The sequence below is a fragment of the Chenopodium quinoa genome, unplaced genomic scaffold (assembly GCF_001683475.1).
Source record: "Chenopodium quinoa cultivar QQ74 unplaced genomic scaffold, ASM168347v1, whole genome shotgun sequence".
NCBI classification, from domain to species: Eukaryota; Viridiplantae; Streptophyta; class Magnoliopsida; order Caryophyllales; family Amaranthaceae; genus Chenopodium; species Chenopodium quinoa.
Window position 1 is genome coordinate 1 of NW_018742685.1, and position 13,179 is coordinate 13,179.

General features: G+C 36.4%; 1 protein-coding gene and 1 pseudogene across 1 annotated transcript; one reads left to right on the forward strand and one right to left on the reverse strand.

Moving 5' to 3' along the window:
• Positions 1-404: 404 nt before the first annotated feature.
• Positions 405-9,853, reverse strand: LOC110722876 (annotated as a pseudogene).
• A 2,029-nt stretch (positions 9,854-11,882) lies between these two features.
• Positions 11,883-12,605, forward strand: LOC110722875. Its single transcript, XM_021902169.1, has one exon. The coding sequence runs from the start codon at positions 11,883-11,885 to the stop codon at positions 12,603-12,605; it is 723 nt and encodes a 240-aa protein (XP_021757861.1).
• Positions 12,606-13,179: the final 574 nt, after the last annotated feature.

Here is a 13,179-nt window from a genome sequence, read left to right on the forward strand (position 1 = left end):
TAGTTGGAAACAATAATAAGTGGGTAAATGGCAAAGATGATCCACATACAAATCCAAGTGGTGCATAATTTTGTACAACAAATTATGAAATTGTAATTATTAATTAGGAAAATTTTCAATCAATACATAATTATACAAGTTTGTAAGCACAATTAAACTTGTATTTTTGTACAAGAGGTAAACTCTTGTTGTATAGACAGTTTCTTTTTGATCAATTAAAAAAGAGTTTTTTTAAATTTAATTCTGTAAACTTTAACAAGTGTTAACACATAGTAACACATATTAGAGGAAGTTGTTCGATTATTCTTTGCGATTATCTTCAAATTCAAAGCACTCTTAAAAACAAAAGGATTTTAATTTGATCTTATTACATAAATAAAGCAATTTACTCGTAAAGCCTATAATGTAGGAATGAAATTGACAACTATATTAATCAATTATCAAGGAATTGGAACTTCTTTTGATTATAACCCTAAAGATACACTCTACTTTATAGACTAAAACTATGGACAAACAAATAAAACATGCCCGTGATCGGAAGCCAAAAATAGGGACGGGCGACTAATGATGATTAAAAAGAATCAGAACCATCTAACACTAATTTGCTCAACATAGCACATGACTACAGCCCCTCGCGATGCTGCTTTGATTGTACATCTTACTGCGCAGCTTAACATACTATATCCGGGCTGTTATGTAAGTGTATCAGCTCTTTGAAGCCGATGATTGCTGCTGAATTGCCTGAAAGCTAAATACTAATCAAAAAGTATCAAGCTTTTAGAAGGTATGTCTGTATAGTAGCATGTTGCCCCGGCAACATCCTAAATGTCATCGACAGCTTCTTCTTCTTCCAAGCGCTTTTTACCCTTTGGTCGACCAGATCTTTTAACATCCGGTCCATTAAGTAACAACAAAGCTTTCTCCATATCAATATCATTAGCGATCACACTCTGCATTAATGAAGGAAAGCAGACTGATCCATCAGCCACTAAAGCAATGAGCCAACAAGGAGACTAATTTTTTCTGTATTATTATTCTGTATTGTTTCTTAGATAATCAAAGTCTGAGATTTGCTTTAGCCAATGAAATTCATTATTATTAATCTTAGGTACCAAGTAAAAAGACACTCAACAGCACCAACAGCACCAACAATAACAATAAACACATTATGGTGAACAGAAAAGGCTCGTATCTATATGCTTCATACCCAAGAGGAAGATCTTCTAAAATGTCAAATGGCATCACATGAACTAGTTGACTAATGTCTTATAATAATCCATGATAGCAAGAAACATTTCAGAACATGCATCTAAAGCAGGATAACCAGTTACTGTAGTACTTGGTAAAAAAAATAGGATCAAAGACAAACCTTTGGCACAGGAGCTATGTTACGTCGATGCCTTATGGTAAATCCTGTTTTTGAGATCTTTATTTGTATTGGCAGGCCATCTACAGGATGATTTCCCTGGAAGCAATATTCACAAAATACACAGTTTAAGGGGCTAAAAAAGGTAAAGGTCAAAGTGCATGTATAAAAAATTAAAAGTGTTAAAATATAAGTAAATGAATAGAGATATACCAGTGTAATAGGGTAACGAAGCAAAATCGATAGCATGTTCCAGCGTTATCGAGCCCAAATCCTTGATCTGAAAGGATCCCAAATTAAAAGCAGTCTAGGAACTTTTTAAAAAAAAATTATTTCTGAATAAATATCAAATACACAAACTATAGCATGCTGAATACTCAATCACCATCGTAGTAAATCAAGAAATTGCATAGCTAATCAACAAGAAAAGGAATTCTATTGATTGGAAAAAAGAGCTTTAACAGCAAACGGGAAGGAATTTGATTGTCCTCCATCTAAGAAGCAAATACAGAGCACACAAGTCACGGCAAAGTGATTATTGCACTAAAAATAGCACATGATTAACAGTTATTCGGGACAGTCCTCACAAAGTCACAAGTATCCAACTCAGCTATTTTATGAACTAGAGCATATCCATGCTAAAGGACAGGGTATATTAATTGTATACACTGTCCTCCCACGACTTCTGTTGAAATCATTATTATCCCAACACTCCCCTTCATTACCGATGCATCCTCTGATAGAAGCCTCACATGCCCTAACTAAGTAGCCAATTCTCCTTCTCTTATTACCCTTAACATCCAGAACTCCAAATTTCTACATTCAGAGATTATCCATCTCTACATTCATCTTCTCTATGCTCCAACCTAAATGCCCAACATTCTGATCTGTATTGTAATGCCAGTCTAATGGAAGCACTGCTATAAAGTCAATGGAGAATAAAGTCGCCTCAGGCTGTTTTAATGTATCCACTCATCATACAAAAGTTGGAAAGCAAGAGGAAAAATAGGAGGTGATTGCAAAAATTATGCAGGTCATAATCTCTTCTTGAACAGCATATTTCTCCTTCTCACAATTACACAAATAGAGGAGGGAAAAGGGCTCAATTCTAGTTCAGCCTTCATGTATTTCTTCTCGTTAATTCTTATTACTTCAGATACTTTAATTATGGCCCTTTGCAGCAAATGCAAGTTTCAGTGGAAATTCTTTTGGGGGCAGACATGATCAAAAAAAATTGTAAGCCAAATTCAAGATGAAATAAAACCATTCAACCTGACTACCAGATGATTGTCAGAGGCGCTCGCCAAAGTCACTGTACTAGATTAGATCAATGAGTTTGGAATGAAAAATATAAAATAAATCATATTTAAACAGGAACAGTAACATTCAAATGATTCTGATAAAAATTCAAACAATCACACTGATTGGATCTTGTCAATTTCATTTTGTTTCAAAAGAAGAGGGAAAAAAAAAAAGAAAAGAAGAAGAAGAGGCTTATCTTGTTTATACCATAATAAACATCTACTCTTGATACTCATTAAAGCTTAATGTTATTGCCAGAAATTATTAGATCCCAATACTATCCAGCAGGTAGCCAATCTTTTTCTTTTTTCACCCCTATTTTCATACTTCTCAATTTCTCCTCTGCCTTCCCCTAACATTGACCTCATTGTCATGAGATTATTTTGAATTTCAAGCATAGTAAGGAAAATAACTCAGCCACATAGATTAACCTGAGGCCTACAGCCTATGCGGGATTAAATTCTATGGTCAATAGTAAAGTCTCCTTTGGTATAATATCAATGCTGACTTAGAGCCTAATTTTCTTAACTAACTGAAATAATGTGTTGTATACATGTGCCCATTCCATTCCAAAGTCATTATTACACATGGAATAATAACATAGCATTGGACATATCTCATAAGAAAAGGCATTAAATGAACTAACCAGAGATACAGATGCTCGTTTGGGCAGATATCCTTTTCTATCTTCACCAAGCTGCACATAAGACCCATAAGGGCCTCCCTTCAAAAGGACCTGCAAAAACAAATACCATATTTGAATAAATTAATAAATAATGACAATTCACGTGGTGGCAGCTGGGGGGGAGGGGGAGGAAGAAAGAAGCTGTCCCAACTACAGTATTATTGAATAGACCACATTTTCCTGATTAATACCTTCTCACCAGAAACAGGATGAAGACCCAGCAACTTTGGCTCTTCAACTGCCAAGTTGTTCTGAGGAGCTTCATCATCATCTTCTTCCCCGTACAAAGTCTTCGCTATAAACCTACAACAAGATAAATGACGATCTTCTTCAGGAAATCAAAATATGCATCGGTTTCAGCAAAGTTTTCCTTCAATGTAGCTCCAAAAGACATTATCAAAGACTATAAGAGAAAATAATTCATGACACTTAAAAAGTTCAAAGTTAACCAAAAAAAAAAAAAAGAGGGAAGGGGTATGATCACTATCCCTAAACAGTGTATTTAACAGTGAATACTGTGCTCTTTATGTTAGCAAATATACCAATGTTCACCTTTCATTCTTTCAACATAAAAGGTTGACCACTAATGCTGTCATTATTCTACAAAGTTCAAGTCCATTTATGAAACACAAGATTGTGTATCTTCTTATGTAGTTAAAATTCAAAAGACAAAGGGATTTTGTTGCAAGGGTGGACATTTGTGACAGAGCTGCATAACAGTTACTTAAGCTACACCATAGCCAATTTTTGAAATTGATATCCACATAACTTTATTATTATAGTTTTTTTATATTCATGAATACAAGTTAATGCCTATAACAATTCACCAAAAATAAAAAGTCACTAAGGGACAACATAAAGTATTTGCACTTTATCTTTCAGTGAAATTCTGCTTGACAAAATTTACTATTAACTCATGCAATATTTTCTTTGAGTTCTTTAAAAAGGCCAGAAGAAGATAAAATCCACTGCCAATAGAACTGGAGCTAGCTAATATATTTCAGATTTCAGAGACAATTCAGATGAGACAAAAGAGAATGTTTAGCAGACTGAGTATTATTTAAGCCCTTAAAAAGTGTAATTGTATGAGCATAATTATAAGCTTTGGTTCCAAAGGCAGATGCATAAGTCTGTCACAACTATTTGACTAAGAATTCAGTGGCTCTCAACCTATTAAAATTTACAATTTACAATATTATTTTATGATTATTATCAACCTTCCTTTGAGCCTTTGATGAAAACTTATACAAAAGACAACAGAGACCAATTTTAGTTAGAAATATAGCATAGTGAAGACTAAATTGATTTAATGAAGTTGCAATTACACTGAATTCTCTATAGACAAAAAGATGTGATTGGATTTGTAATTACTTACTTGCACTTAGGGTGTTGATCACAGCCTATAAAATAGCCTGCACCATATCTGCTAACTTTGAAGATCAGAGTACCTTCCATACAACTGGGGCACGATCGACTTTCTTCGGGAAGTGAGGAGAAAAGGAAGTTATCATAAGTTCTCTCCAGCATCTTCTCCACCTGATGGATGTGAACTTTGCCAGCACGTTCACAGTAAGTACTGAACCTGCCCCAATAATCCTTAAGGAGACCTTTCCATTCAGTGGATCCAGCAGAAACATTGTCAAGCTCAGTTTCCATGTCAGCGGTAAAGCTATAATCTGTCACCTCATTAAAATAATGAGAGAGAAAGGCTGAGACCATACGACCACGGAATTCAGGGGTTAGCACTCGGCTTTTTGCTGTTACATATTTCCTATCTTGTAAAACTCTAAGTATGCTTGCATATGTTGAAGGTCTTCCAATTCCAAGCTCCTCCATCTTCTTCACCAATGATGCCTCAGAGTAGCGAGGTGGAGGCTGAGTATGGTGTTGTCTTGTTTCCAAATTTCCAAGACACAAAGGATCCCCTTGTTTAAGATTACTGAGGATCTTGTAAATTTCAACACGATCAGAGGGTTCATTGTCAATGTCTCTTATAGCCCGAGTCTCTACATCTTCATAAACTGACCTGAACCCAGGAAACTCAACTGCAGTACAAGCAGCTCGAAAGGAAATGGACCCATCACTATTACCAATATCAAGCTGTATCTGATCAACTCTTGCAGCTTCCATTTGGCAGGCCATTGTACGAGCCCAGATCAAAGTGTACAGCTTTAAGGAATCTTCATCAAGAGCTCCAACAAGCATTGATGGTAATCTTCGAATATCTGTGGGTCTTATGGCTTCATGTGCTTCTTGGGCATTCTTCACCTTTTTGAAAAATTTGCGTGGACTACTTGCAGCAAACTTCGAACCATAACGTTCTCCAATTAAGGAACATATTTCCTTTACAGCTTCATCAGATATATGTAAACCATCAGTCCTCATGTATGATATCAATCCAGCCGCCTTGCCATCTGCAAACTGAACTCCCTCATACAACTTCTGTGCCAGCTTCATTGTATAAGAAGCAGAAAAACTTAACTTATTGGCAGCATCTTGCTGAAGGGTCGATGTTATATATGGAGTGGGAGGGTTTTTGTTTACTTTGGTTTTCTTAGCAGCAGTGACCTTAAAATTCGACGAGCTCACAACCTGCTCAATAACCTTTGCCTCGGTCTCTGAACCAATTGAAAACTGATTTAACCTTTTAGAATCAAAATGAGTCAAATATGACCGAAGAGAAGACTTATTTGATGCCACATTTGAAGCATTGAAGGTGGCTTCTACACTCCAATATTCCTGTGGTTTAAATTCCTCAATTTCTATTTCTCTGTCGCATATAAGAGAAAGAGCAGCTGATTGTACTCGTCCAGCAGACTGACAACCAGGTAGCTTTCTCCATAAAAGAGGGGAAATGTTGAATCCAATCAAATAATCGAGTGCACGGCGAGCAAGATAAGCATGGACCAAGTTAACATCAATATCCCTTGGACTCTGCAAAGCACTTTTTATTGCAGATTCTGTTACTTCTTGAAAGACAACCCTGGCAATAGTCATATTATCACGTAATGCATTCTGTTGCTGCAACATCTCAATAATATGCCAAGCAATAGCCTCTCCTTCTCGATCAGGATCTGATGCAAGAATAAGATTATCTGCTCTGAAACAGAGTAAAACAAGACGAGTATAAGTGTAGAACCTCTAGCAATTAAGATAAAAGAATTGCTCAGATAAGAAACTCGCTACACCTGTCAAAAGAAATTGAAAAAGAAAAGCAATATCTCAAATACAACAACAAATGACTGAACCAGAAGAGAGAAAGTCTGTAGAAATTTTGGGTTTTGCAATAAGAGGAAAAACTTCCATAAGGTAAAAAGATACTCTGTGTAATTAGTTGGTCAAAGAAAAATACAAATAGTACTAACTCCTATAAGGCACAAATGTCAAAGAGAAAAACAACATACCCACTGATTGCCACCTTCATACTCTTCAGATGAGTCCAAGCAGAGGATGGAACCTCCCACACCATACTGAAGTCATCGTCAGGACGTACAGACCCTGACCTAGCAGCCAAGTCCCTCACATGGCCATAACTTGGTATAACTTCATACATGTCACCAAGGTAATGCTGAATAACCTTAGCCTTAGTGAGGGACTCCACGACCAAAACAGATTTTCCAGTAGGAGGGTACAATGGCTTTAACTTAATTGACTTGATGCCATTAACAGTCGGTGATTTTGGTTTCTGAGGTGCCTTGCGGGCAGAAGGTTCCTCCTCCACCACCTTCACAGTTTCATGCAAAGCACCATTGATTTTTTCCTCTAAGTTCACTTGTTTCAGAGATTTTCCCTTCTTCCTAGGCTTTGAGGCTTTTTTCTTAGGCACAGCTTGAGGTGATTCAGAAAGGTCAACCTCTTCCTTAGGTATACTAACAGATGAACTATTCTGCGAAACTACAGTGTTAGTCAAAAAGATTGGCCTGGCTAACAATATTTTTCTCAGCCAAAAGAACAAAGAAATCATACCTCAGCAGTTGACAGACCATTTGGCCTTTTAGTTCTTCTAGCCCCTTTTGAGGGAACAGCATCAGAAGAAGACAGTGTATCAACAGATGGCTCATCTTTTTTCTTCTTGTTTCGTGATCTTTGCTTTGGTTTTGTTTCACTCTTTGGCTCTGCTTTACTGTCAACGGAACTTGGAGCAGAGAGAGGCTGTACAGACTCTGCTTTCTCAAGCCCATCTATTGCCAGCACTTCAGTTGAATTTACAGAGTTGACATTTTTACTGGCAGACACTCGACGATCAGGGAAATTCTTCCTAACCATCTGACTAGGAAAAGTTTTCAGTGAATTACCTTCAGTACTCCCATGAGAGGCAAATGTTTTTACCCGCCTTCGTTGTTTATCGGAAACAATGGGTTTTGGTATACTCCTACCACTTTTTCCATCCTTTACAAACGTGGACTCACATGTACTTGTATCACCAAGACCTGATTTTGGCATTGCCTTTGTGGAGAGCATCTTCTTAGCAAAAGCAACATATGTAGGTCTTATGCTCTTACTTGAAATCCTAAATCTTGAAGTAGAAGGCAAAGGATGACTTGCAAAACCAAGTAATGACAGAGAACAAATTATACTTCCCTTCTTTGATTCATCAACAAGTTCTCTGGTACTATTAGACCCCAAACACCTGATAGATCGTGATTGCTGAGCCATCATCTTACAGGCTCCTCTAACCTTTTTAAACTGTATCAATGATCCTTTCGTATGTACAAGACAACCACTCACAGATGTGCATGGGAAATAGGTGGCTGCATAACTCTGTAATGTGCTATATCGTGTCTGAAACAAATGATTCCACAGAAATACATCAACAAACATATATATGAAAGAGAAGGAAATGTTATAATAGCGTGACATATGCCAATTTATAGGTAGCAGCACTATATGGTTATACATTCTAGTCCAACCGTCAGCCACATGTCCAACTACAGTAATTTATCTTGGTCAAATTTCACATTATAACCCAAATGAGAAGTGAGGAAGGGAGGAACAGAACTATTACAAGGTATAACTTCATAAAATTATATTACCTCCTTTTTTTTTTTTTAGTTGACGCGTATTCCTTTTTGGGAATTTTTTTTAAGTTGACCCCACTACAAACTTCATTAAATAAGCTAAGCACATTAACATTCTCTCTCCGCTCCTTAAAGTGTGAGCCTCAATAGAACGCGTCATCTAAAAAGAAACGGAGGAAGTACTAATTCTCAATATGATGGGTTTGGAAAATGTAATAAAATGAGTATTGAGTAAAGGGCACTAGGGCAGATACATAGTTTCTACATTTTCATTAATATGATTTATATGATTGCCTCCCCAAATGATAAAATTGTTCATAAGCACTTACCATGTCTTCCGGGCATTATATTATGATTCCTCAAATATATATAATTAGGGAAAACTTACACCTAGAAATAAACATCCGAAGAGAAGGTCCAAGGACACAAAGAAATGTATGGACTCTATACAAGTTCCCGATATCTCAAGGATCAATTTCCATTTTTCCCCAAACTCCCCTAGTTGCACAATCAAAATCAAAATCAAATAGCAGCTCGGACCAAGAAGCCAGTGTCAAGAGGATGGAAATGACATTAATCCATCTATACTAAACCAAGAATAATTACAATATATACTATAATGGTAAAAACAACAATTTGATATGTTCTTCACATCAATCATCTCACATATATGACAACAGTCCCTCTTCCAACATAAGGGTATCAAGCAAAACAAACAAACAAAAGATGTTTACAATCTCATTTCAATAACATTTGAACAGCAAATTAAATTAAAAACAATCCTCAACCTCAGTAATAAAATCCCATATCATCCAAATTGAAGTAGAATTATTGAATTATCACTAAAAGATGTTCTACACAGAGCTAGAAACGGCAATGATATAAACTAAATCGATCCCATGTTAGAAATTTACATATCTTAAGTTAAACCCAACAATTCATTATATCAATTACAAATTTTATAAATCCCAATGCTCCTACCAATTAACCAATACCCTACAATCTAATGCCACTGAATTTAAAATAAACAAATTGAATGAATTTAACAACAATCACTTAAAACAAAAAGAACCCATATATTCTATAATTAATAAGTACAATTAAAAAGATGAAATAAGCAAGAAATGGGAGATTTACCTTAGTCAAGAAAGAGGGTCCAAAAATGGAGGAAGCAGGATTGGAAGAAGAAGCCATTAAACTCAGATGAAGTCGGTTTAACACCATTACACTTAATTAATTGAGAATAAAGATTGGAACTTTAATTAGAGAGTGAAGAGTATAGCATCGGAAAAGTAAGAATGTTACTTAAAAGGAAGACATGGGTGTTTGAGAGAGAAGGGAGAACCGCCTACTTGTTGCAGGCGTTGGAGTGGAGAGAAAGAGAAGAAGAGAGATTAGGTGTTTTGAAGGGTTCAGGGTTTTAGACTTTGGATTAAGGAAAATCTACATATTACAACTTACAAGTGTTTGCCAAAAAAAAAAAAAAAAAAAAAAAAAAAAATAATAATAATAATAATAATAATATATATATACATATATATACTCCCTCCGTTTCTTATTTCTTGCAACAAAGGGGGGTTGCACATTTCTCAAGTCAAAAGTTTTAAGGGGATATAGCATGTGATTAAGTTTAAAAAAAGGAGGGAAGTAAAAGGGACCACCTTTTCTTTTTTTTTTTTAACTTTCACATGGGCTGATTTTGGGAGGGTGTACTTTTCCCTCTCAAATTTTCACCAAATTTTAAAAATTCAGTTTTCCACCATCAAATATCTCCCTCCACTTACTTTTTCCCCAAGCAAGAGGGGATATAAATAGTTCTCAGCAAAAACAACAATACACATAAATTCATTACACCACCATTTTCATTTACCACCTAATGTGATGGGAGAATGGATTTATCACTTGCGTTTCCCTATAAATATCCCACTTGAGAATTGGGAAAACTCACTTGAGTAAGAGCTCAATTAGGCATCTCCACTTGAGAGAAAACCTATAAGCTTATTAATTACTCGAGTAATGTTTTGGTTCGGCTTGGCTAACCTCCAAGCAAGAGATCCATCGCGATTGTGTTGTGGGTGGATATCTTCGGATGTCGTTGCGTTTGCGAGGCTTTAGCTTTCTCAAGTAAGAGCTCCATTTGGTCGAGTGAAGCTTGTTTGCATGTTGATAAACATGAGTTGTGAGTAGTCTTCTTGCTAGGGGTTGGGTGAAGCTCAACCTTTTGGGTTAATTATGCAAATGTGGGAGAAGTATTGATGTTTGTATTGCAATTAAATTGATTATATGAGATTGCTTGTTAGTTCTTCATGATAGGATTAGCTACCCTTGACTTAGGATCTTGATAGCATGATATGCTTAGTTGGACATGGGAATGTAAATTGAGTATGTCATTACTTATTGCAATTTGATTGTGTATCATCTATTGCTAGACTAATGAGGAATCTAATTTTAGTAGTGTGAGTTGTTCTCTAATTGCATGAGGTTGATTTTACATATTGTCCTAGCATCTCAGCATTAAAATCAGCAAAAGTTAGCACTAAACAAGTTCAAAAACTGCCATAAATACACCCAGCCTACATCCTAACATCTAATTAGTGCTAAATTAGGGGCAGCGGCTTCATTTTGAAATCTTCAAAAACCAGGTTCCGTTTGAGTTGTCCAAAAAGTTGCATCCTCCACTTCATCACCATCGCCAGACCTGGTTCAGAACAAGGTAGTATATGTTAATGGATATGGATATGGAAGAACTTTTTTCAATAGAACAGTTGCTAGAAGAAGAACAAGAAGCTTTATCGAGTGACTCATCACTGTCCAGTACATATTCAGAGGATGAGTATGCTGCAGAATGGGCATACTCTCATATTTTACAGAATCAGCAGACAACCCAACAAGGAGAGAAGAGGAGAGACCTTACCATTGAACAGAAAAGGCAAATAGTGGATGTCATTCTGTTAAAAATGCAAGGAGGTGATCTGCCAAGGGGTTTTTTATCACAACAAGCAAGACAGCATGACATTCATAGATCAACAATGTCAAGATTGTATGTAGACATTAAGAAGCAAATGGCCCAGGGGAATATCATTGATGTCAGATCCAAAAAATTGGGAAGGACTGGTCCAAAACCCAAAGAGTACTGTGATGAATGGTTGCAATCTGTCCCATTATACAAAAGAACAACAGAGAGAAGCTATGCAGGTGCACTGAATGTTTCACATTCAACAATTCACAGATTAAGGAAGAAAGGAAGACTGAGGTCACACACAAGCACAAACCATCCTGCATTGACATCCAATCATAAGGTGGCAAGGTTGAAGTGGGTATTAAGTCACATAAACCCAATTCCAACTCAACGGGACCCAAAGTTTGTTGACATGCAAGAAGTAATTCACATAGATGAAAAAATGGTTCTACTTGTACCCTGAAACCAGAAAATTCTATCTCCCTCCAAAAGAGGAAGATCCTTACAGGTGTCAACTGTCAAAGAGGTTTAATCAAGGCCATGTTCATGGAAATGATAGGCAAACCTATTTATGCAAGAGATGGGACTCTACTGCATGATGGAAAGTATGGAATATTTCCATTTGTCAAAAAACAGATGACAAAGAAAAAGAGCAAAAACAAAGAAGCTGGTACATTGGAAACTAAGGCTGTACAGAATGTCAACAAAGATGATATAAGAGAAATGCTAATGGAACACATCATCCCAGCAATACACCAACAATGGCCAGAGAGTGTCCCAAAAAATGTCAAAATACAATGGGACAATGCAAGGCCTCATCAAATTCCAAAAGATGAAGAATGCATTGCTACATGTCATGCTAATGGTTTGAATATAGAAATGGTGTATCAACCAGCTCAATCTCCTGACTTGAATGTCTTAAACCTAGGGTTGTTCAAAGCCATTCAGTCCCTACAATATCAATCCTTCCCCACAACTTTGGATGACTTAATCAAAGAGGTGATCAATGCATACAATGCTTTTGAGGCTAAGGCCAACAAGTATATATGGCTTACATTACAGTCAGTCATGATAAAGGTCCTGGAAAAACAGGGAGGAAACAACTTCTCACCACCTCATATGAAGAAGAAGAAGATTGACAAGTTAGGTGTACTTCCTAAACATCTACATGTTCCTAGGCAGTTGATACATCAAGCTGTGAATTATCTAGACACCATGTTCATTCCAACAACAAATGCAGTAGATGACCAACAAATGGAAGTTGATGCTGACTGAAGACAGAGAAATGCAAAGACCCTTACAAGTATGTATGACTGCCACACATAACCTTCATAGTATTTTGTTGACCTAGCTTGACAAATTAGTGTTTGTTATTAAAATGTTACAATGTTTTGTAGGTAATGCTTAGGTTATGTGTATTTTGATCAACTAAATGCAACACATGTAAGGTAGTCATGTAAAGTTAGGGCATTGTTATTTTGAAAACATGGGTGTAATTGGTAAGCTGTTGGTTATTATGATATGAATGCATCTTTTGAACAAAAAAATGATTGATTTACCATCAGCAAGGGTATGTATATATCAAGCAGTTGAGCTAGGGTTGTTACCTCAACACCAGGGCCATATGGCCATTGATGGAGCAATGCTACAACTAGCAACTATTATTCAAATGAGTCCCTTCATCACATGGCTCAATCTACTAAGGCTTAATCACACAAAACCTAGGATGGGACTAACCCAAACATACATAGGATGGGACTCTTCACAGCAAAACATCATAAGGCAACAGAATAGCATGGCAATTAAAATCAGTGGGTAGCCAAAACACCATCAATCATAAAGGGGGGTT

What these genes read in the sequence shown, in the direction of transcription:
- LOC110722875 (XM_021902169.1), top strand. Translation starts at nt 11,883, where the DNA reads ATGATAGGCAAACCTATTTATGCAAGAGATGGGACTCTACTGCATGAT.